Source organism: Mastomys coucha, unplaced genomic scaffold (genome assembly GCF_008632895.1).
Source record: "Mastomys coucha isolate ucsf_1 unplaced genomic scaffold, UCSF_Mcou_1 pScaffold23, whole genome shotgun sequence".
In the NCBI taxonomy this organism is placed as follows: domain Eukaryota; kingdom Metazoa; phylum Chordata; class Mammalia; order Rodentia; family Muridae; genus Mastomys; species Mastomys coucha.
In genome coordinates, this window is record NW_022196906.1 from 102,696,796 (window position 1) to 102,719,964 (window position 23,169).

The window sequence follows — 23,169 nt, forward strand, 5'->3', positions numbered from 1 at the left end:
AAAAAAAAAAAAAAAAAGACCAACTCCCCCAAAACAACAAGAACAAACCCCTGTTGCCTCCTCCCTCCCCCAGCACTGTCCGTTTTATTTTATTTATTTAAGATTTATTTTGGGGGCTGGAGGGATGGCTCGGAGGTTAAGAGCACTGATTGCTCTTCCAGGAGTCCTGAGTTCAATTCCCAGCAACCACATAGTGGCTCAGTAACCATCTATAATGTAATCTGGTGCCTTTTTGGCCTACAGACATACATCCAGGCAGACTACTATATACATAATAAATAAACAAATAAGTAAATCTTTTATTTTTTAAGATTTATGTATTTCTATTTTGTGTGCATGGGTGTTTTTTGCCTGCATGTATGTAATTGCCTGCATGTATGTATGTGCACCATATATATACTATGACCAAAAAGTCCAGAAGAGGGCATCAGGTCCCCTGGAACTGGGGTTAAAACCAGTTGTGAGCCACCATGCGGGGCCTGGGAACCAAAGCTGGGTTTTGTGTAAGAATAGCAAAGTGCTTTTCACCACTGAGCCATCTCTCCAGTTCCTGCATTTATTTACTTTGATTTTTTAAAAAATATTTATTTATTTTATGTATGTGAGTACACTGTAGCTGTACTGATGGTTGTGAGCCACCATGTGGTTGCTGGGAATTGAACTCAGGACCTTCGGAAGAGCAGTCAGTGCTCTTAACCGTGAGCCATCTCTCCAGCCCCCTACTTTGATTTTTTTTTTTTTTTTTGATGCAGTCTCTCTTGGTATAGTCCTGGCTGTCCTGGAACTCTCTATGTAGACCAGATTGACCTCAAACTCACAGATCTGCCTGCCTGCCTGCTTCTGCCTCCCAAATGCTGGGGTTGAAGATGTGCACCAACACATCCAGGCCACCAGGGGGCGATAAGGCTTCAGAATGATCTGTAACTTGAAAAAGCAAGGTAGACACAAATCGTCAGACCCACCAGCAGAGGGCATCAGAGCCCATTACGGATGGCTGGGAGCCACCATGTGGGTGCTGGGATTTGAACTCAGAACCTCTGGAAGAGCAGTCAGTGCTCTTCCCTCTGAGCCGTCTCTCCAGCCCCCGGACTGCAGTCTTATTGCCTACAATATAAATGGGCTGATAATTCTCCATATCTCCGTTTTTTTGCTCTTTTGAGGTTTTTGTTTGTTTTGTTTTGTTTAATTTTGTGCTGGGGATCCAACTTCCCTGCCTCTCTTTTCCAGATCTTGAAGTTTTGATTTCTTCCCTTTGAGTCTGCTCTCTCTTGAATTCTCTCCATGCACAGCCAGGGAAGTCATGGTGTTCCCGCATTTGCTTAGACAAATGTCTTTCTAGGGAGCTTCAAGTTCCCAGAGTTGCTCTGTCTTCAGTCTCTAAGTTCTTCCTGATAATTTCACTGTTTGCTTTTTTTATTATGTTTGGGATGTGTGTGGATGCACGGATGTTGTGCCTTCCAGTGGAGGGCCGATGTTGACTTTCACAAGTCAGTTTTCTCCCTGTATGTAGGCTGTGAGATCAAACTCAGGTCCTCAGGCTTGTCAGCAAGCACCTTTACCCTCTGAACCATGTCATTGGCCCAACCATGGCTTCAGCCAGTCTTGTGTTTATTCTTTAAACAAGTCTAGAGTTATATTATTTTTACATGCACCGGCACACAAATGCCTGGTGCACATGTAGACATCAGAGGACAACTGTCAGGAGCCATCTCTCCCTGCACTGTGGTATTGAACCTCTACCCAGGTAAGGAACTCAAGTGAAGCTTAGAGGCAGGAGCTCTCTCACAGGCTTGGTTGTTCTTTCAACAGTGTGTTCTGTCATTTGGCGTCAGTGTCTGCTAATCTCTCACTCAGAGCCCTGTGCGCATTTGTTTTATTTTGCTTTTTGAGGCAGGGTGTTTTTTTATAATTCTGGATGTCCTGGAACTCACTATGTAGACTAGGCAGTCCTCAAACTCACAGAGCTTTTCCTGCCTCTTCCTCCCGATGGGGATTAAAAGTATGTGCCACTATGCTCAACCCTTGGGGATGTTTTTATTGTCACTTTTGTTTTCTATTCATACCACTCTTAGTGTTTATGAAAGTTTTTGATTGTCTAACATTTCAGTTATAGAACTGATTGCAGGAATGTAGAATTCTCTCTCTAGAGGATTATTTCTAACAGGATGTTAGCCTGAGCACAGAGACTCATGATTAGAGGGAAGTCTATTCTTTTCTGCCTTCCTCATGAGACACAACATTTCACGTCCAAGTGTATAGAATCATAATGGCCTCCTCATTTTGTGGGCTGTGGATCTAATATTTACCACTGTGGCCTCCCAGAGCTTCTGGAAATGATGCCTAGCTTCCTAGATGTCCCTCTGTTACATTAGGGAAGGCCACTAGGAGGACTTGGGTCGCAGGCTTATCGCCACTATCTCTTCCCAGCCACACTGCGCCCGGCTCCACTATTCCCTGCTCTCTGAAGATTTTGCACTGGATTATTTTTTTTAAGATAAGGTCTGGGTTCAAGCATGGTAGTGCACACCTTTAATCCCAGCACACAGGAGGATGCAAAGGCAGTTGGATCTTGTGAGTTCAAGGCAAGTTCCAGGAGACCCCACCTCAAACAACAAAATAGGGTCTGGGATACTCCTCTCTTCGAACCCTTCTCACTCTTGGGAGTTCTTTCTTTCTTTCTTTCTTTCTTTCTTTCTTTCTTTCTTTCTTTCTTTCTTTTACTTTTCTTTAATAAATTTCCATTTGCTCTGCTTTAAAGAAAGGAGATGGGGCTGGAGAGAGGGCTCAGTAGTTAGCACTGACTCTTCTTCCAGAGGACTGGGATTCAGTTCCCAGCACTCACCTGACAGCTCAACTGTCTGTAGTTCCAGTCCTGTGGGATCCAGTGCCCTTCTGACCTCTGCAGGAACACCATGCACTATTATGACCTCAAAGTCATCCTCAGGCAAGCATACACCACCATGCCTGGCTTTTCTTGAGTTTTATTGTTGTTGGTTTTTGTTTGTTTGTGGGCTTTTTATTTGTTCTATTTTTGTTTTTTGAAACAGGGTCTGTTTTGTGTAGCTTTTGGTAACCTGCCTTAATTCTGGGAATGGGCCATGCTAACAGCTCCCCCACCCCCAGCTTCCCTTGAATCCATGGATAAAAGACACAGATACACAATTGTTCAATTTCAACTTGCCTTTTGACACAATTGCTGGGCGATATATATCTCCCACCTGGAAAAGCTGCCCTATCTCCGTACCTCCCACCTGCCCTAAACTTTAGTTGCTCAGTTACATCTGGTCTCTGCTAACCATCCCTGACTGCCCGCCTGCCCATAGGAGCAGCCTGTGTGGCCACTCCATTGTGAGATCTCACATGGCTGGTCATCTTTTCTCCATCAGAAGCATGATGAACTCTGTCTCCCATCTACTTGTGTCTCTCCTTTTCTCCAGGGACCCAGAAGTCCCACTTGTACCTTCGGCCCTGCAATTGGCCCATGGCCCCTTTACTGATGAATCAAGAACCAATTGGAGAATAGGACCTTAGCATCAACTCCGCTCCTACAAGAGTTTTCTATAGTTTAGTTGAGGCTGGCTTTGAACTTGCTAAGTAGCCAAGAATAACCTTGAATTCTGATTTTCTTGCTTCTGTTTGCTGGGATTCTAGGCATGTATTACTGTACTTAACTTCCCCATCCCCATATAGGGACATACTCACTATGTCCTAAAAGGAGCTTGAATTCTAGACAGTCCTCTGCCTCAGCCTCATGGGTGCTGGGATTCTGAGTCACCACATCCAACTGTGTCTTGCTTGTTTTTGTCCTGCTTGATACATTCTAGTAATGTAATTCATTCCCTTCTAAGAACTGGTTAAGCCCTGTCCTGACTATTGTCTATTTTATTCAGGATGGGGTCTCTTGCAACCCAGGCTTGCCCCAACTCCTGGTTCCCTTGCCTCTACTTCCTCAGGGCTGGGTTTGCAAGTGTGCATTGCCATTGCTCTTGTTTTGGAAAACTTTGACCTAATAGTATTTTACTTCATTCTGTATAGCCATAAGGTGTGTCTCTCTGCCTTTCTTCTTTTCTTCTTCCCTCCCCCTTTCTCCTCTTTTCTCTCTTCCTTCCCTTCCCCCCTCAGAAAGCATCTTGCCATGTGGTCCAGACTGGCTTAGCTCTTGCAATCCTTTTGCTAGTCTCCAGGGCTGAAATGACAGGCATTAGACAGATTTCAACTTAGACTGTTGTTTCTGGAAGAGTTACTGTTCCCCCCCACCCCCCGCCCATATTTCTTTTGTTTTTAACTTTATGGCAATGTTGCCCTCGCTCTTGGTTTCCACCCTCATCCTGTTGTGGTCAGAGCAGGTACTTTCCAGATTTCAAAGTTAGAGATCTGCTGTTTCTTGTCCCCATATGTGCTGTGTCCTATAGATCGGCTTTAGTGTGCCTGAGCAAAGTGTATGGTACCCCAGCTTGTGATCCCAGTGTGTACACTGTCCATTCTCAGAATGTCCTGTATACCTCGAGACAGTGTGTTGTGGGGTGCAGGTGGGGATCGAGTGTGTTCCTCATGAGCTTTCTCTTTTCTGTTAGCAGATTTTCCACCTCCCTTGAGGAGACACCGGAACATCTGGGTTCAGCGCTGAGGTTTCAGTCCAGTTTTGACAGTGACCCCATGTCAGGGTAAATAAAGCCTGTGGGCTGTGTCTGTTTTCCTGGCAGAAGTGACAAGGGCTCAGGTGGGCTTAGGGGTGGCCTCTGTGTCCTAAGAGGGCACAGAATCATTGGGATGGTGTCCTAGTGAAGTAGTGACCACGTTTGCCCACTGGGACCTTTGACCCTCCTGGGAGCCAGGTTTCCTTTGTATGCTGGGGAGAGAGATGATGGGGGGGGGGAAGGTAACTGGTTGGGGGCTGATAGTTGAAGGTCCAGGGGTGGGGTCCATATTGGCCTGGGGGATGGGGTGGGTTGGTAGGTACCTGATGGGTAGAGGTGACTGGAGAGGAAGTGACACTTGGTAGAGAGGCTGCAGTGCAGTGAGGAGATGGTGGCTGTGGGGTGGCCAATGTCTGTGGCAGAATGATGGCTATGCTAATGGGGAAACAGTGGTGTGGTCATGGGTGGAAGGGGGTGATGTGGTCATGGGAGGAAGGCAGTGGTGATGTTGAATCAAGGTGCTGAGATGACAGAAGAGCGTCAGTCACCATGTGAAGGTTTGTTGGTCTCGGTCACTGGGCTGGCTGGCAGCTCTGTCTCAGGGTTAGCATGACCCCTTCATGAAGGGGGAGTGCAGCTCTAAGTCTTCCCGCCCACATTCGCAGAGGCCTCCACACTCTCGTAGCCCGAAACTTGGCCAGGCTCCTGCCTTGCTTTTCTTTCTTCCTTTTCTCCCTCTCTTCCTTCCTGAGACAGTCATTGTAGCCCAGGCTAGTCTGGAGCTAGGCGTGTAGCTGAGGGTGACTTTGAACTTCTGATCCTCCCCAGCGATTGAATTACAGGTGTTTGTTACCACCCTTAGAGGTTGAGCCCGGGGCCTCCCTGTGTGGTAGGTGTGAGAAACAGGACCCTCACTCTATAATAACAAATTCAAGAGACTAGAAGACGTAAAACAGCTTTAAATATATGATTCTGCAGGGCTGGGCCCCCGGCATAGAGAAAAGGCCAAGACTGGTATGGCTGCCAGCCTCAGGGAAGGGGCCTAGTGCCACCAGTCTTCTGTGACTCTTAGCACTCTAAGAACACAGCACAATGAAAACAGACCAGAATAACTTATCTCTTACACAGGCAGGCACTCTATTAACTGAGCTATATCTCTAGTGTTTTTGTTGTTTCTTTTGAAACAGGCTCTTGCTCTGTAGCTAGTCTGGATCTCACTTTGTTCTTTGGGCTGGCCCAGAATTTGTTGTCCTCTTGTCTCCGCTCCCTGATTGCTGGAATTACAGGTGGGAGCTCCCACGTTACTTTCCTACACTGGCTTCTTGTCACCATCCACGGCCACAGAACAAGTCACAGAGGGAAAGAAGATGGGTCAACATGGCAGGCAGCCATTGGCCATGACTGTGACTTCCTGACCAAAGTGTTGGGAGGGTAGAGTAGAGATGGGTTGGTGATGTTCAGACTGTGACTTCCTGGCCCAGAGGTGTTGGGAGGGTAGAGTGGAGGTGGCTTGGTGGTGTTCAGCAGCTGCCTGCCAGTAAGAAAGAAAGGAGAGAATGGACAGACAAACAGACTTCTTTGACCCAGCCCCGCACACGGATGCCAGGTAGATGTAGCCATCCTGGGGATTGGGGTGCAGGGGCCTTGCCTTGAAGATTTGGATGAGAAGAACGTATGGAGGACGGACAGAAGCATTTGGGGGACGGTGGCAGGGAGAGGCTAGATGAAGGCTGGGGCAGGGGGAGCCTGGATGAAGGCTGGGGCAGGGGGAGCCTAGATGAAGGATGGGGCAGGGAGGGCCTGGATGAAGGCTGGGGCAGGGAGAGCCTGGATGAAGGCTGGGGCACGGGGAGCCTAGATGAAGGATGGGGCAGGGAGGGCCTGGATGAAGGCTGGGGCACAGGGAGCCTAGATGAAGGCTGGGGCAGGGAGGGCCTGGATGAAGGCTGGGGCCGAGGGCAAGGAGGCAGCTGGTCCAAAGCACTGGACCGCACTTAAGAGGGATTGGTACCCTGACACTGGAATGGCATACCCAGCAAATTGAAGAGTGACTTGGAAGTGTGTGCTGCGTGTGGACCCCTCCATGGAGACCGCCTAGGGGCCTCACAGTGTGTGGAAAGGCTGCTTTGCCCATGGGTGGGGACAGCTGGAAGTTGGGGGGGGGGAAGGGCAGCATGCTAGAAGGAAGAAGTGGTTTCTGAGATTTCTTTGTTCTCCTGTTCTTCTGAGCCTCAGAATTGTGCGCAGAGGGGGCAGTCGAGGGGCAGGTCTGTCCACGACCTCTTCTCTTGGAAACGTTCTTAAAGAGACACTCCATTGGATGCCTCTGTGCTGCTGCCTCTTCTGCTGAGGGCACTGTTGTCCACAGAGTGGATTTCACGGTAGGGTTCAGTCCCTACTGCCTGACCGTGTCTCGGGACCCCAGAGAAGCCCCTAGAAGAAGGATGCTGGGGCCTGAGGTCTGAAGCAGCTCTGCCCCCATGTCCTCAAAGTCACAGGTCAGGACACTGGTCTGGAAGAGCGCGGCACTTCTGCTGAGCCCCAGTGTCACACTGCATAGGTCATGTCTTCCCTCAGGGTACTGAACTGTGGGTTTTGGTGGGGTTTTGTTTTTGTTTTTGTTTTTTTTTTATTGTTTTTGAGACAGGATCTCACTCGGTAGCCCTGGCTGGCCCGGAACTCACACAGTAGACAAGGCTGGCTGCAGACTCAGAGATCCTTCACCTGTCTCTGCCAGACGGGTATCTACATGGACAGGACTTTAATTCTGACCTAGCATTAGCCAAGGACTCTGGCGTTTTCCTGGTTAAGAAATGTGTCGCCTTGAACTGGTGCTTTGAGCTGAGGGCTGAGAGAAGAACAGGCGTTATTAAATAGGAGCGAGAGTTATGGGGAAGAGCTGGGTGTGCAGAGAGAAACGCTGAGGTTGGACATGGCTGGATGCTTGTTGATGGAGTCCTTGGCCCCACCTGGCTTTGTGGGCCCTGCAAAGAGTAACTGATTTTTGTTGTTGTTGTTGTTGTTGTTGAGTTTTTGGGAGACAGGGTTTCTGAGTATAGTCCAGGCCTGCCTGGAATCCACTGTGTTGTTCAGGCTGGCCCAGAGCTCTTAATCCTCCTGCCTCAACAGCCTCCTGATTTCAGGCATTACCTGTGTGGTAGCACACCCTGCTACATGTTTAATAAAAGATTGGAATTGGCTTTTTAATTTTTTAAAATAAGTTTTACTCTCTGGTTAAGCAAACCCTAGATTTTAATTGTTAACTATAGTTACTCTGTACCCACAGAAAGGTAGGTACACGCCGTAGTCACTAGTGACTATGAAAGAGCTTCCTGTGGTTCCAGGGGCTGGGGGAGCCCCAGGGGCTGGGGGAGCCCCAGGCACTAGAAACAACACCGGGAAACATGATGAGACCTGGCAGGATTATGTTGTAGCTTGGGAGCAGAGGAGGAACCATGACAGTCAACTGCTTATGTGTCTGCCGGAACCAGGGTCCTGCCCTGCCTAGGCAGGCTTCTGGGGAGTGAGTCCGGTGGGCAGAGCAGCCTAGAGGCTGGGTCTGGGCTGCATTGAGAGGCCTGGGAACCCAGGGCTGGGAAAGTGTCACCTCTGGGACCTCTGCTTCCCCTTCCAGCCTTTCTCAGAGCCTGCCTGGCAGGCTGGTGCTGGGCGTGCTGAGAGTCATGCTGTGTCTTTAAGAGGGTGGCTACAGAGCCTGTGAGTGTGTCCTTCCTGCTGCTGACGTCAGGAATAGGGAAGACTAAGGATGAGATTCGATTTCCTTTTCTTTGAAAAGGGAGGAGATTGAAACTGAGTGGCCCCTGATGAAAAGAGGGGAAGTCCTGGGCTGCAGGAGCCCCTTGAGTGAAGGCGGAGGCTAACATGGGGTGAGCAGGCACATTGTATAGATTGTAGAGAGGCAGAGATACTGAACCTTCCACTGCATGCAAAGGACCGTGCGAATGTGTTTTGTCCTTTCCTGTCCCTGACTGCTGGGGAGACATCTCTGGTCTCACGGTTTTGTCTTGGTGAAGGCTCCTTTTGGAAGCTTGAAGCGTGGGGGAGTCTGTCCCTTGGCCAAAAGGCCCTGCTAAGGCTCTGGCGCTCCTTTGGCTGTGAGCTGGAAGCCTCATGGTAGGGTGGGGTGGCACTTACGCCCTTCTTCTCTAAACCCAGAGGGGTGGACGCCCGGGAGTTAGGTTTTTTGAATGCGCCTGTTGCAGTTGCCAAGCATTTGCCTTTTATTAGAATACAGCCCGGGCGCTGGGACCATGGGAAGATAGTTGGGGGGCGCGGTCTGCTATTGGCACTAATTTGGGTGAACTTCCAACCTATGCTGTATGCTGTGAGTCAAAGGGCAGACCCTCTATTCTGAGGGTGCCCAGGTTGGGCAGGGAGGCCTCTACCACAGAGCATGGCCGCCTCCCATCTAGCCTCCCTGGGATGGAGTTATGCTTGTTAACCATGGGGTAGCCTGGAACGTCACACAGCCTGTATGAGCCGCAGTTCTTCAGCACATGGCAGCCTATCTCGACTCAGATTCCATCTTGCCTGGCTTGTGGCATATGCCTGACAATCATATGGTTGCTTACTAGGGAGAGACCAGGTGTGTGGGTAGGTGGGTACAGGGTGCAGGCCTGGGAGGGAAGGTGGCTTTACATAAATTCCCAAAGAGCAGCCCTGTTGTATACACGAGGAATCTGAGGCTAAAATGGACTTACACGAAACTGGGGAGTTTCTTAAGGGTCTTTTGCCAAAAGGGATCCTCTGGGAACAGGTGATGTGAGGGTGGCCGGTCATAGGAAATAGTGAAAGGTGGTTACACTGGCTCTTCGGCAGGTTCGGAGCGACCATCGCCATCGGCGTGACCATCTTTGTGGTGTTTATTGCCACTATCATCATATGCTTCACCTGCTCCTGCTGCTGTCTGTATAAGATGTGCTGCCCCTCACGCCGCCGTAAGCTTGCCCTTACCCACCCAGTCCACCCATGCCTATCCCAGAGCAGGAAAGGGTTGATGAACAGGAACCTGTTTTGGCTAAGCAGGAGGGGCAGGCCTGGCCTCTTCTGGCCTCGGGAGCCATAAGGTTTTGACTAATCAGGACTCTCCTTGCAGCTGTCGTGACTAACACCACAACTACTACCGTGGTTCACGCCCCTTACCCTCAGCCTCAGCCCGTGGCCCCCAGCTATCCTGGACCAACATACCAGGGCTACCATCCCATGCCCCCCCAGCCAGCCATGCCAGCAGCACCCTACCCGACGCAGTACCCACCACCCTACCTGGCTCAGCCCGCAGGTCCGCCAGCCTATCATGAGTCCTTGGCCGGTGAGTACCACTGTGGATTCAGTAACCCTGCATGGTCCCCCAACTCATGCCTCTGCCCCTAGGGTCCTTTCCTCCTAGCTTGCCTGCCCACTTGCATTGCAAGCCCAATGTCCTCACAGCTAACCCGTGTCCTCTCTCCTTCCAGGAGCCAGCCAGCCTCCATACAACCCGGCCTACATGGATCCCCCGAAGGCAGTCCCCTGAGCCTGCCCTCAGCCTCTTTGATTATGTCATTTGTGAGTGAGTGATACGCAGAGTTCTTTACTGCTGTCTGTGGTGTGTGTGTCTTGTCTAGACATGTGGCTTCCTCTGCCGTTGACCAGGTAGGCACAAGTCTTACCAATAATGCGGGTCAGGACCAACCTGTTTTCTCCCTCACTTGAAATTGTACTTTCTGAAATTTCAAGTAAATTAAAACCAAGGGGTAGGAGGTATTTCCCACTTCACCCCAAGGTGACCAGCCATGGTCACGTTTAGGAGAGTAAGATCTTTGTGGGTACCTGTCCTGCTTTGGGGAGCAGTCAGCTAGCTCCTGCTAGGGATTTATCCCCAGGGTTTGGCTGAACTTTGCAGTGGGGCAGGTAGCTGGGCAGAGAACAAGGGGGCCCGGTGGCAGTGGGTCAGCCACTGATGTCGAAGCACACACCAGGCAGAGCTCCACACATTCGCCATCAGTTATCTGTCTGGACTGTCTCACTGTCTCTCCTGGCACTGTGTAGAGGGGCCACATGTATTCACTCTTCAGGCTCCAGTGGGGAAGCTTTCCTACCGTTGCTGGCCTGGCTCCTTCTAGCAGGCCAGGGACCTCTGTCGACTGCACACTCTGGTTTCTCCCTGCACTGCCTTTTTACTGTTAGCCAAACATTTGGCCTGTTTTCTGTCTCCAGGTGTGTGATAACTGGTGTGAGGTTGAAATGCCTGGCTCCTGGAGGACAGACAAGCTGACCTCTGACAGTCAGTTTCCCTTGACACCATCTTCATAGACTACCTGACTCCTGTACCACAGTCCAGTTTGTCCCCGTAGTGGGGACACCAAGGCCAATGGGTTATCTGGACCAAAGGTGGGGGTGGAGGGCCTAGAAGGTGGCTCCAGGCCAGATATGAATACCTCCATATTCCCTGTTGGTTCCTGTTCCACCGGCTGTTTCAGCTTTTGTGTTGATTGGTGTTTTTGAGCATTCAGACTCCGCACCCCCATTTATAATAAATGCAACATTTGGATCCACTTCTCTTTTCTTCAGGGCCTGGGCAGCTGGCCTTGGCTGTACACCAAAAACTATTTCTGTCTACCTCTTGAACTTGAATCTTCCCTATGTTAATTAACCTAACAGGTTTGATTGTCCTGCTAAGAGAGCAGGAGAGAGGACCTGTATGTACCTCATCCTTAGGGCCTGACTGTGGCTGGAGGCCCAAGCAGAGAAGCAGAGGCGGCAAGCAGTCAGTGCTATGATAGTCTTTATTAATCATATTTTCCCTTTTGACTTACTGCCCGGGTGAGGCCAGGAAGAGTCCATACAGAATGGCTATTGCCAAGGTCAGGAAGGTCAGGAGACCCAGTGGAGCCAGCAGCCCCTCCTGTGATGGGGCTTCTGGGACCTTCCCTGGGGGAGGACTCCTAGGTCGCCTGCTCCTGCTATTGTTGGGACTTACGTTGGCTGTGGCCAGGGGTGTAGTAGCTGTGGCAGCACATGGCCTTAGGTTGGTTGTTCCAGTAGTAGCTATGCCATACATGGGCTTGATGGTGCTAAAGGGCCGGGCATGTCTGTCCACCCACTGCAGTAGGGCCTGTGGCTTCCACTGACAGATGCTGAGCAGGGCTAGAACATCGCCTTCAGCAGTGTGTGAGTCCGTCGGCTCTTGCCCGTACAGGCGGGTGTAGATGCTGCCCAGGCTGTAGCTTTTCCTCGGACCACGCGCTGAGGGGCTGCTAGCTTGCTCCAAGGCCTTTAGGGCAGCGATGCTATCCACACAGAAGGTACCATCCAGAGGACTGGGAATACTCAGCAAAGCAAGCTCTGCCTGGAGCAGAGGGAAGTCATAGCGGTCACCGTTGTGTGCCACAAGGCAGCAGGGCTGTGGCTGGCGCTGCAGAAAGGCTCGGAGGAGGTTGGCCAGGTTGTCATCGAAGCGTTGACGCCCTTGTGCTTCCAGCTCAGCTGAGCTCAGACCTGTGATCTCACTGGCCCCAGGGCTACAGGCTTTCCCTGGAGCAATGCACAGAGAGAGCTTGTCCACCACACGGGGCGGTTTGGGCACTGGAGGTGGCTGCTCCCCAGAAACGGAGGTGTTCTCCAGGGCATGTCTGTGGACAGCCAGCAGGCACAGCTCTGTGACTTTGGGCTGAGACAAAGGCAGGCCCGTAGCTTCCAGGTCTAAGAAGATGAGGGTCTGCATGTGGCCATGGAGAAGGGCCTGTGAGCCCATGCTGAGCCTGGGGAGGAGATGGGGGAATGAGTAGCAGCAGACAGGTCAAAAGTGGGCTGGGGCAGGGTGTAGTGGGCAGAAAGCCAGCTTAGCCCTTCCCTTCAGCAGGTTCTAGCCAGGGCCCCTAGAAGCTGGATGGTAGGGTTGTTCTCCGAGGCCCTCACCCTAGTGCTGACCACCTCCAGGGTGAGGGAGCCCTATCCTCCTCTGCCCTACCCCATACCCTTAACCCACACTTACCGACAAACAGGCAGCAAGGCACTGCGCTGGCTCTGCTGCTGGCAGCAGTGGCTGAGGAAGTAAAACTGCCCGGGTCCACCCATAGGCCTGCCTCCTGGACAGGGCCCGCCCCGCTGTTAGCCAGCCAGGCCTGGCCCTCGTGCTAACGCTCCTCCCTCCCTCCCTCCCCAAGCACCTCAAAGAACTTCCTAGATCCTTATCTGTGATCCTGCTGGCTGGTAAAATGGACTAGTGCCCCAGCACTGACAACTCACTTAAACTGGGTTGTCTCTAGGATTCAAATATGCCCGTGAGTCTCTGCCTTTCCTTGCCTTTCCCCCAGTTCTAGATTCAGGCCTTTCTAAAAAGGGCTGCTTCCTCGGCTATACAAGTTTTCCCCCCCATGGCCCCAGCCCAAAGCTATGACTCAGGGTAATTCCCGAAGAGGGGCAGGGTTTTTCCTCAGGGCAGATCAGTTTCCATGGGGACCATCTCAACTCCAGCAGAGGAGTCATCTAATCAAGTTCCCAGTCTGCTCTGTCCTGTCCCTCCCTCTCAGCCACACAAATCGGACTCAGGAAACAGCTTGTGTTCTCAGCAGGAAGTGCAGTTTTAATCAGTGGATAAGGCAGAGACAGCGGAGGGAGCTGGTGCCACCTTGTGGCTGGATGCTCAGGCCTCAGCTACAGTCCATCTCGGAGTCTTCCAGATCAGTCTCTGCAGCACAGAGGTCATCCAGGGCAGCCTCTGAGCCAAGAGGAAGAAGGTTCTGAGGTTAACTTGACGGTGCAGGCGTGGAGGCCCACCCATCCTCCCTCGCGTCACAGGAACTAACCAGTCCCTTCCATGCACAGGCTTTGCTCCCTCAGCTACTGTGAGCAAAAGTGACACAAAAGCAATTTGGACAGATCTTTGTGGAAAAACCATGGCTCAGCTAGGCCAATTCAATAGACATGATCAAATGGGCACCTATCACACTCAAAGACCCAGAGCAGGAAGGGAATGCCCACAGTGCCAGCAATGGCTCTGGAGGCAAGGGGAGACTCACGGTAGGCCAGGACAGAGTCTCGTGCTAGCTTACCTTCACAGTCAGTCACATCAGGAAGGGCTCGAATCAGCATGCTGACCCCTGGCATCACCTGGTCATACTGATGCAGAACCTCCACACAATGCACAGTGAAGAGTCTGTCCTTCTGAGACAGGCTGTGCAGCAGTAGCACAGTATCCCGCAGACAGCGTGTTGTCTGCTTCTGCTGGTGGGTCCTTGGACCCCCTGCCCGCCGCACAGTCAGCCATTGCCTGTGCAACATCACAGTGAGTGCTCTGACGGCCTAGGGTGAGAGAGGGCACAGCCTGAGGTCCAGTGACTTACTCACCTCGCCACTTCCAGGGAAACAGGATTGCCCTTAACCAACTGAGCTACCATGATGTCAGCCACTCACCTCTACATTGCACTGACAGTCAGAACCGATGCCAGGGGGGGAAGGGCTCTGCACACTCAGCTTGGCCAAGAGCCATACTACCTGGAACAAGAAGAGATGGTATTCATCCCATGTAGAACAGATGGTTGTCACAGGGTTTTTGCGGGCATTTCTAAGGTGCTCCAGCTACTTCTATAGCTGCTTGCCTGCACAAGTGGGATACAAGCAGTGGTAGCCTCAGGCTTTCAGACATGAATCTCACCAACAGCCTACTGCTTCTAGGACCCAGATCAGGCCCCAAAACCCAGGCAGTATTATCAGGCAACTCTGCTGAGCACCACTGTTACCCAGGATGCATCTGTATTGTGTCCGTGTGAGAAGCCTACATTTTACCAGCAACTGTTTGACAAACTGGCCAAAATGAATTGTAGCTCGTTTCCCCACAAGGAAAGGAGACCTGGGCTCGTGGGGAGGGCTGAAGGGTGAGTGGTGTCTGACAGTCTTACCTCTTGTTCCAGCTGAAGCCACTGTGTCTCTGAGGCTGTTCTGTCAGGCCTTGATGTGATGTACATGTACAACTTCAGGAGAAGGCAGCCTTCTGAAAAGGATGCCAGGCCTCACTCAGGGCCCCACTTTTCGTTATAGCCTGGGGTACAAGTACAGAAGCCCTTGAGGGGCTCTGAGCCTGTCCCCGCCCCAAGCCCTCCCTCCCGCTATGGGACAGTTGAGCCCGTCCTTCCCTGCTTTACCTGAGTGGGAGCACAGCTGCTGTGCTAGGCTGTCGTGGTCTACCAGAACAGAGAGCAGCTCAACAGCCAAGAGCACACATGGCAGCGGCAGCTCTGAGGCAAGGCACTGTGGCAACATCGGAAACACACAGGAGAACCTACAGAACGGGTACAGTTACGACACTCCAAAAGGACACTTAATGTAGTGAGATGTGCGTTCAAAAGCTGCTGGCCTGATCATAGCCTACTGGCTTCAAGACTGTCACAAAACAAATAAACAGGTACTAAACTTTACTATAAGAATGCTGAGCCAGAGCTGGGCAGTGGTGGTGCACGCCTTTAATCCCAGCACTTAGGGGAGGCAGAGGCAGGATTTCTGAGTTTGAGGCCAGCCTGGTCTACAGAGTGAGTTCTAGGACAGCCAGGGCTACACAGAGAAACCCTGTCTCGAAAAAAACAAAACAAAACAAAAACCAAAAAAAAAAAAAAAAAAAAAAAAAAAAAAAAAAAAAAAAAAGAAAGAAAGAGAAGAGAAGAAAAACAACAAAAGGCTGTGATTTAAAAATGGCAGGCCTTTAGTGGTGTGTGTGCGTGCTGTGGTGCATATGTATAATCTCAGCACATAGGAGGCAGAGGCAGGACCTCTGCCTCCTAATGAGTTGGAGATGAACCTGGCCCATGTGTGACCAAGTCTCGCTACCATATCAAAACCCCTCATTTGCCCTAAAAAAAGAAGACAGGCCCTTATGTGGACCTTTATCAGGTAAATGGGATGGGATTCCTTGGAGCTGCATGACTGTACCCCAGGCTCCTTCCTGTGTCTGCTCTCACACAAGGACACTGGTACATACCTTCAGCATGAGAAATGTTCCTTGACTAATAGCAGAGGCCTGGCCAGGGTTCTACAGGAACGAGCATGACCATGGCTGCAGCTGTCTTAGAGGCCGGTCACAGAGCAGGATATAGAAAGTGTTTCTATCAGTGGAAAACACTGGTTTCTGTCACCAGCGTGAAAACCTACCTACCACAGTGTGTGTGGATCTATATATTATGAATATCTATAATATGAATATCTATATGAGAGAGAACTGGTATGTGGGAGTGAGGCCATGAGCATGTAGGTGTGTACCAATGTGTACACCGGTGGCATTTCAGCACAGAGCATGGAGGTGGACAGTATCCATCAGTGTCATTAGAAAGGGAAGGTTCACTATTTGGGGTAAATCATTTTATAGCACTTTCAAATATGATTATTTTTATGTGCTTTGATGTTTTTGTTTTATTTGCTTGCTTGTATGCCTGTGAGAAGGTGGCAGATCCTCAAAACTGGAGTTACAGAGGGTTGTGAGCAGCCATGTGGGTGCTCAGAATTGAACCTGGGTCCTCTGGAAGAACAACTAGTGCTCTTAACCACTGAGCCCTCATTTTATACCACATTCTACAAATAGGCAAGAAGTTGGGCATTCTTTAGTTGCTGGGTACTGTGGATTTCCTGGGGCTGCGGGAAGAGTTTAACTCGGTTGCTTTCTTGCCTGACTAGTCCTACCTAGCCCACCATGGCCCTTGAACAGAGCTGAAAGATTCTACCTTTGGTTTCCAAGTTATTTTTTTCATAGCTGTAAAGCCTTCTTTTACAATGAAATGTTGTGCCGGGCATGGGGATGTACACCTGTAATCCCAGGGCTTGGGAAGCAGAGGCAGGTGGATCTTTGAGTTCTAAGCCAGACTGGCCTACAGAGTGAGTCTCAGGTTAGGCAGGGCTACTGAGACCTGTCTCAAAAGGGAAAAACAAGGTAAGTTACCTTATAGAAACACCATTATAGAAAGTATAGGATTTAATCCCAGCACTTGGGAGGCAGAGGCAGGCGGATTTCTGAGTTCGAGGCCAGACTGGTCTACAGAGTGAGTTCCAGGACAGCCAGGGCTATACAGAGAAACCCTGTCTCAAAAAAAAAAAAAAAAAAGTACAGGAGTACAAAAATCATGTTCTCTGGTAAGGCAGGATTTGTTTCAAGCCTGGCACAATGACAGTGGGCAGAGACTGCAGGTTCTCTGGCTACCTTTCATATCCTACTTTACAGCCCAACAGCACTGCCCTGGCTTTCACCAGAAGGTACAAAAGAAGCTGTGCAACTGAGCTACAGCACATGAATATGATGAATCAGCAGAAAAGTATTCTGTTGGGGTGCGTGTCTGAATGGCAGTGGGCAATGGCTTATCGCAGTAACTGTCCTAACATGGCCACATTTTTAGACAAGTTTTCCTGCTTCTATGTAGGGATTTAACAAACAGTGACTGAGCCAGGCTGTGTGTGAAGGAGTGGAGTCAGAATAGAGTCAGAAGTGTCACCTAAGCCAGTGACTGAAGCATCCATTAAATAGTGGAGTTTTGAATTCCCTGTGGGTCAACAAAGCAGGAACAGGGGTCTAGGGATTCATTCATTAAGCACACAATAGGTAACTAGCCAGTGTAAGTTGGGCCTGTGAGTCAGGCAGACCCATGGACTCATGCCTCCCGCGAGTCTTCTTTATACCTGGGCAAGAAATCAGAGGAAGCGTTTTCTGCTAATTTCACCAAAACTTTGAGGCACTGGCCCAGGACACTGGCTTGAAAATGACCTGATGTTGTAGAAGAGAAAGCCATCAGCTGAAGAAGCATCTTCAATAGTGGGTGCTGGTGTTGGTCGTGAGCATCCTCCCTGGAGGCAGAGACCAGATCTGCACGAGTCTGGATTAAGTTTCCTTCCCTGGCAGCCGCGTCTGTCCCCATGCCTGACAGTAACAGGCAGACAACTGCTCCACTGTGGCATACCAGGTGCTGAAGGATGCTAAGTGAAGCCACGGAAAAGCTTTCCAAGCTATAAATGGAGTCCTCTGGGCTAGCCTCTACTCCAGAGCTCACGCAGGAGGTATGTGTCGGAGAGTCCCCAGGCACCCCACTCTTCTTAGCTGGGGCTAAATCTTGCAGAGCCTGGCAGTGTAAGCCAATGAAAAACTGTACAAGAGGAAGGAGATGCACAGCTCCAGGGAGCCGGCAGAGCGGGAAGACTCTTCTGCTTGCTACGTCTCCGTCACGTGAGCTCTCAGTCCTAGCAACCAGATTTAATCCAGTGAATGCCAAGTTCTGTGCTTCTCTTAGGGCAGAAGGGGAAAATGGCCCATCAGAAGAACTGATGGTCCTGAGGCCTGAAGTCCCAGGCAAAGTACTGGAAACAAAAGAAAACAGATTAGGTCAGGGACCCCAGATCACCAGTCTGCCAAGTGCTTTAGCCTCCCCAGACATGCCACAAATCTCCTACGTCGGCCAGGACCAGAAGAGTCACACTTTGTGAAAACTCCCAAAGAAGCCTTTGGGGAGCCTCATGCTTACCTGAGCCCTGGTGGCTGCAGGAGGGTGCCAGTAGGAACATCAGGACAACTGCTTAGAAGGTGACAAAGACCTAGAGATGACCCTGGCACCAAAGGTTGCTTCAGGAGCAAGTTTATCAAAATAGAACCTGCAATAGACGAGGCGACTAGAATGTTCCGACATGGGAGAGTCCTTCCTCCTCCCTCCCTCCCTCCCTCTGATTTTGTGAGACAGGGTCTCCCATGTCGCCTACTCTGTGTCTGAGACACTAGGATTACGAGCTTGACTACTGAAGACCTTTTCAATGGCCAGAGAGGGAAGAAATGAGGCTCCTTTAGATTTCCCATGTCTAAGCTACTAAACTCTGCTATGATGCTTCTGGGGGCAGAAGGCTCTGAAAATACCTGTTCTTAGCTTTAAAAACAAAACAAAACAAAACATCCTTTTATTTATCGACCAACTGACCGATCTATCTACCTACCTATCAGTCATAAACCAAATTTGTCTATTTATTTCTCTCATAAATATCTCCCACCTCTGCCTCCAGATCATTAGGATTAAAGGCATCACACACCCCAACTAACTAAAATTAATTTTATTTACTTATTTATTTTATGGACACGGTATGTGTGCCCAGTGCACATGTGGAGATCAGAAGACAACTTTTGGGGACTGGCTCTCCCCTTTGGCCATGTGGGTCTCAGGGATTGAACTCAGGTGGCCAGGCTTGGTGGCAGACTCCTTACCCATTAAGCCATCTCACCAGACTGCATTGTTTTTCTCTTTAAGTCACAGACTCTTATTGCCCAGTCACTCCAAAGGCCACCTGGCACGGGGCTCTCAGACAACCCCCTAGGCAATTCTGCACGTCACAGAAGAAGATAGAGCCACAGCGGCTCCTATAGAAAAGCAGGTCTTCTGGTACCTTGGGTGTTTTTTCTCTGCATCCAGCCGTCAGCCAGAATTTTCTGCTGCACATCTTGCTTCATGAGGTTACCTCCCAGACTGTGGGTTTTATTATCTGAAACTAGAAAAAAATGTGAATCTAAAGCTGAACATAAAAGAGCAGGCATTCCAGAAACTCCTACATATAATATTTAAAAGACTGGATAATCTCTTTAAACTCAGTCAAAAGCAGAGCCAAAATATCTCCAGATCCCTAAAAAGAAAATTAATCTATTTGCTTTACTTAAAATGGAGAATATGGTGAAAACAGTAATCACCAACTTTACCTGTTTTTTTCTTTTTAAGTCACAGTCCTTTGTTTCACAGAGCAACCCTATGGTTATAGCTCACCTTGGCTGTTTCACATACAGACACTGCCACACTGAGGTCCTGCACTTGCCCAGATCACATAAGCTGGTAAGTAGTGCGGTTGAGACTTACATCCAGACTGCTCCGCCTGCTCGTGACCTACTGTGTAGCGCTCCATAAGCTGGAGTCCCCAAAACTGGCTGCAGCTTCTCAAGAGAGCAGTGGCAGTGGTGGGAAGAGAGAAAGTGTGTCTAATTTTTTTTTTTTTTTTTTGGTTTTTCTCTGTGTAGCCCTAGCTGTCCTAGAACTCACTCTGTACACCAGGGATGGCCTCAAACTCAGAAATCCGCCTGCCTCTGCCTCCCAAGTGCTGGGATTAAAGGTGTGTGCCACCACTGCCCAGCCAGTGTGTAAATTATAAATAAAGTGGTCCAGGAAAGTCTCAGAGGCCCCTTAAAGGACTCTCAGCCTCAATGTCTCTCTATATGTCAAACTGCTCATGCCCAGAAACTGAGAAAAAGAAAGTAAATGTTGTTGTTTAGGCACTAGTTGGGGCAGTCCATTATACAGCAAGCAATTACTAATATTTGACTTACCCTCTTGGCCCACCAGAAATGTGTGTCCTGCCTCAGTCTGACTGGGGTGGAAGAGAGGCGTGTCAGCACTGAAAGACTCCTTTGTAGGGAACATTGTTTTCCCAACGTGTGGAGAACATGCTTCTGACTTGAGAACCACTGAGGACCCTTTCCTAGGACTGAAAAGAGTTAACTATGAGAACACAGTTAGGATTCTGTTTAAATAACTGGTTATTACATTTCTAACAAACTTTTCATAGTTAGACATTCTGACTAGAGTAGAGGTTTTATAGGTATGTCAGTCTGTGTCGAAGGTAGCATTTATTTTCATCTCTTAGGCGTCCAAAAAAAAAAAAAGTTTTAAATATTGAACACCCAATTTTTAGTAATCAGTGCCTGGATCCAAAAACTTGTAAAAGAAAGTCTATCATGGGGCTGGAGACAGCTCAGCATAGAGAGTGAATACTGCTCTTGCAGAAGATCGAAGTTCCATTCCCAGGACCCTTGTCTGGCAATTCCTAAGTGCCTGTAACTCCAGTTCTAGGGAAGCTGATGCCCTCTTCTGGGCTCTGTAGGTACTTGTATGCACGAACACACACAAGTAGATATAATTAAAAAAGAACCTTCACAACAAGGAGGGTCTACTAGAAAGTATACTGGAGATTGAGTTAGGTCCTTGGCACTGACCACACAGCACCCAGGCCTGCTTCCTATTGCTGAGGGGTAAAGAGGTGAGGTAAACTTCCTCATCTCTCCTGTCTCACCTGAAGCATGCAAGGTAAGGAGAGTTCAATTTCGCACTCTGCCCAACATGAGCAAAGGCAGGAGAATGTTCCATACCAGAAAGAGTTCAAATTTCAAGGCTGACAGACACATGAGAGACTGCTATGGGAGGCAGAGGGCAGGACACAGATCATTAACAAGCTGAGCGCATCTGGCAGCAAAGGAGGGGCTGTAAGACAAAGGTCCCAGATAGCAAATGAGCAAAAATATTTTAAGTAGCCAGGACTGAAATTCATTCATGCTTGGGGAAGGGGGGTAATGTTAATTAAACAAATTACATAAAAATCAAGGCTGGTCTGTTTTCAAAATTTGAAAGAAGGCCTACCCTGAAGGTGGGTGCTACCACACCATAGCCTGGGCTCCAGGATGGGCTAAAAAGGGGACCTAGATAACTAGCTGAGCACCAGCTTTTGTCTCTCTCTGCTTCCCGATCCACTCAGCTGTGAGTCCCTGCTGCCAGGCCTTCCCAAACAGGACGGGCTGCACTCCCTGCACTGTGAGCCAACAGAAACAGAAACCTTTCTTTCCTTAAAAAAAAAAAAAAAAAAAAAAAAGATTATCTTTCCAGTTTTCTTACTCTCAAGGGACTGTGTTACCAATGCCTCAGTCAGAATGAAGACATTTCTACTGCATCGGCTCATCCAAGCCACCTTTGCATCCCTCAGGAAAGAGGGCCTCAAAACAATGCCCTCCATTCCCAACAACCCAGAGAGTTGTTTTTGAAAAATAATGCCAAACTAAACTGTGGGTGCAGTATCCTCTCACCTGACGTAGGAGACTAAAGTGTGGGTGCAGTATCCTCTCACCTGATGTAGGAGGCTAAAGTGTGGGCACAGCGCCCTCTCACCGCTGTGGGAGACTAAAATGTGGGCGCAGCGCCCTCTCACCTGACGTAGGAGACTAAAGTGTGGGCGCAGCGCCCTCTCACCTGACGTAGGAGACTAAAGTGTGGACGCAGTGCCCTCTCACCTGCCATGGGAGACTAAAGTGTGGGCTCAGCGCCCTCTCACCTGACGTGGGAGATGGAGGGAGCAGCTGGTTTATTTGTTCGCTCGTTGCTCTGAAGCCTCGTCCTTAGTTCATTCATTTCTGCATCTTTAAACTGGAGTTCAGACTGCAGTGATTGGAGCTGAAAAGTCAAAGATATTTGGGGTAGCACTATAATACACCTACACAAAAATATGTATGTGGTGGTGCACACCTTTAACACTTAGGAAACAAAGGCAGGTGTGGGCAAATCTGTATTTCCACATATTGAGTTCTGAGGCTGCCAGGGTTACAGAGTGAAAGACTGTCTCAAAATAAAAATAAAAATAAAAAATAAAACAAAAAGAAAAGAAAAAGAAAAAAAATCAATAATAAATCCCTTAGCTTTCAAACTTCAAGCTAATAAAGGAAAACAATGAAAAATACATTATCAAAGTCTGCTGTGACATAAATGTCCTCAAATATTAGCCATTTTCCCTTAAAAAATACTCTAGAAAGATGTATCAGACTCTACTGTGGAAGCAGTTTATGAGGGTTCAAAAACCAGCCCTTATGTGTTTAGTTTCACTGACTCTAACGAATACTTAGCATACTTGGCAGGGACTGAGGAGTAGAGTGTCGGCTGTACAGTTCCCAGCACACTGAGGAGCAGAGTGTCCACTGTACAGTGCCCAGCACACTGAGGAGCAGAGTGTCCACTGTACAGTGCCCAGCACACTAAGGAGCAGAGTGTGTCCATTGTACAGTGTCCAGCACACTGAGGAGTAGAGTGTCCACTGTACAGGGCCCAGCACACTGAGGAGCACAGTGTCCACTGTACAGTGCCCAGCACACTGAGGAGCACAGTGTCCACTGAACAGTGCCCAGCACACTGAGGAGCAGAGTGTCCATTGTACAGTGCCCAGCACACTGAGGAGCAGAGTGTCCATTGTACAGTGCCCAGCACACTGAGGAGCAGAGTGTCCGCTGTACAGTACCCAGCAGAGCCAGTGGGTCGCCTTAACTCAGCAGGAACAAGCTTTGTGGGCCCCACCCCACCCCCACCCCATGCTCTGCTCCCTACACTGCTGTCAAGCTCTCAATCCTCTTCAGCGTTTACAGGGTTTGGTTGCTCACAACATCCATTAATTACTTGGCGGTACAGAATTCCAGGTCTTCCTGGAAGTCTGAGCAGATTTTCTAGAAGCCTTACCAAAATCTGTAATTGTGTGCTGAGGTTGGTGTGTTTGTGTATCAGGAAACTAGAAAGAGGGTCATTAAGAGGGAGAAAAATCTTAAGCAAGTTAGGAAATAGAGTAAGTGCTACATGTAATAGGAAGGCAGAGGGAAGAAAAGGAGCCTGTAGCTGAGATGGAAGGGGGTTTGCCAAGGATGCATCCCCAGCAGCAATTATGGCTGCAAACCAGCACCCAGGAGGCATCCTTGGCTACAAAGTAACTCTAAGGCCAGCCTGGGTTACATTAC

The 23,169-nt window shown here is 49.5% G+C and overlaps 3 protein-coding genes across 10 annotated transcripts in view; 1 reads left to right on the forward strand and 2 right to left on the reverse strand.

The window, feature by feature from the left end:
* Window positions 1-11,187, forward strand: part of Shisa5 (shisa family member 5) — a 16,331-nt gene extending 5,144 nt beyond the window's left edge. Inside the window, exons 3-7 of one of the 7 annotated variants that reach the window (XM_031345805.1) lie at window positions 4,575-4,664; window positions 9,477-9,595; window positions 9,754-9,966; window positions 10,112-10,206; window positions 10,854-11,187. In XM_031345805.1, the coding sequence (XP_031201665.1) occupies window positions 4,575-4,664; window positions 9,477-9,595; window positions 9,754-9,966; window positions 10,112-10,170 (481 nt within the window). In that variant the 3' untranslated portion in view covers window positions 10,171-10,206; window positions 10,854-11,187. Of the gene's footprint in view, window positions 1-4,574; window positions 4,665-6,113; window positions 6,244-8,370; window positions 8,525-9,476; window positions 9,596-9,753; window positions 9,967-10,111 lie in introns of those variants that run through there. The other 6 variants (XM_031345803.1, XM_031345802.1, XM_031345806.1 and 3 more) reach the window with 6 other exon arrangements.
* A 217-nt stretch (window positions 11,188-11,404) lies between these two features.
* Window positions 11,405-12,790, reverse strand: Trex1 (three prime repair exonuclease 1). The gene is made up of 2 exons (XM_031345801.1): window positions 12,631-12,790; window positions 11,405-12,397 (listed from the first exon to the last, which is right to left on the reverse strand). Exons 1-2 carry the CDS (start codon window positions 12,711-12,713, stop codon window positions 11,449-11,451), a joined length of 1,032 nt encoding a protein of 343 aa, XP_031201661.1. The 5' UTR covers window positions 12,714-12,790; the 3' UTR covers window positions 11,405-11,448.
* Window positions 12,791-13,195: 405 nt separating this feature from the next.
* The window catches only part of Atrip (ATR interacting protein), a 14,583-nt gene continuing 4,609 nt past the window's right edge, over window positions 13,196-23,169 (reverse strand). The window contains exons 4-13 of one of the 2 annotated variants that reach the window (XM_031345798.1): window positions 21,729-21,847; window positions 19,957-20,114; window positions 19,032-19,133; window positions 18,128-18,254; window positions 17,292-17,963; window positions 14,780-14,916; window positions 14,537-14,625; window positions 14,052-14,132; window positions 13,691-13,940; window positions 13,196-13,356 (exon numbers count right to left, since the gene is read on the reverse strand). In XM_031345798.1, coding sequence (XP_031201658.1) covers window positions 13,289-13,356; window positions 13,691-13,940; window positions 14,052-14,132; window positions 14,537-14,625; window positions 14,780-14,916; window positions 17,292-17,963; window positions 18,128-18,254; window positions 19,032-19,133; window positions 19,957-20,114; window positions 21,729-21,847 — 1,803 coding nt within the window. In that variant the 3' untranslated portion in view covers window positions 13,196-13,288. Of the gene's footprint in view, window positions 13,357-13,690; window positions 13,941-14,051; window positions 14,133-14,536; window positions 14,629-14,779; window positions 14,917-17,291; window positions 17,964-18,127; window positions 18,255-19,031; window positions 19,134-19,956; window positions 20,115-21,728; window positions 21,848-23,169 lie in introns of both variants that reach the window. The other variant, XM_031345797.1, reaches the window with a different exon arrangement.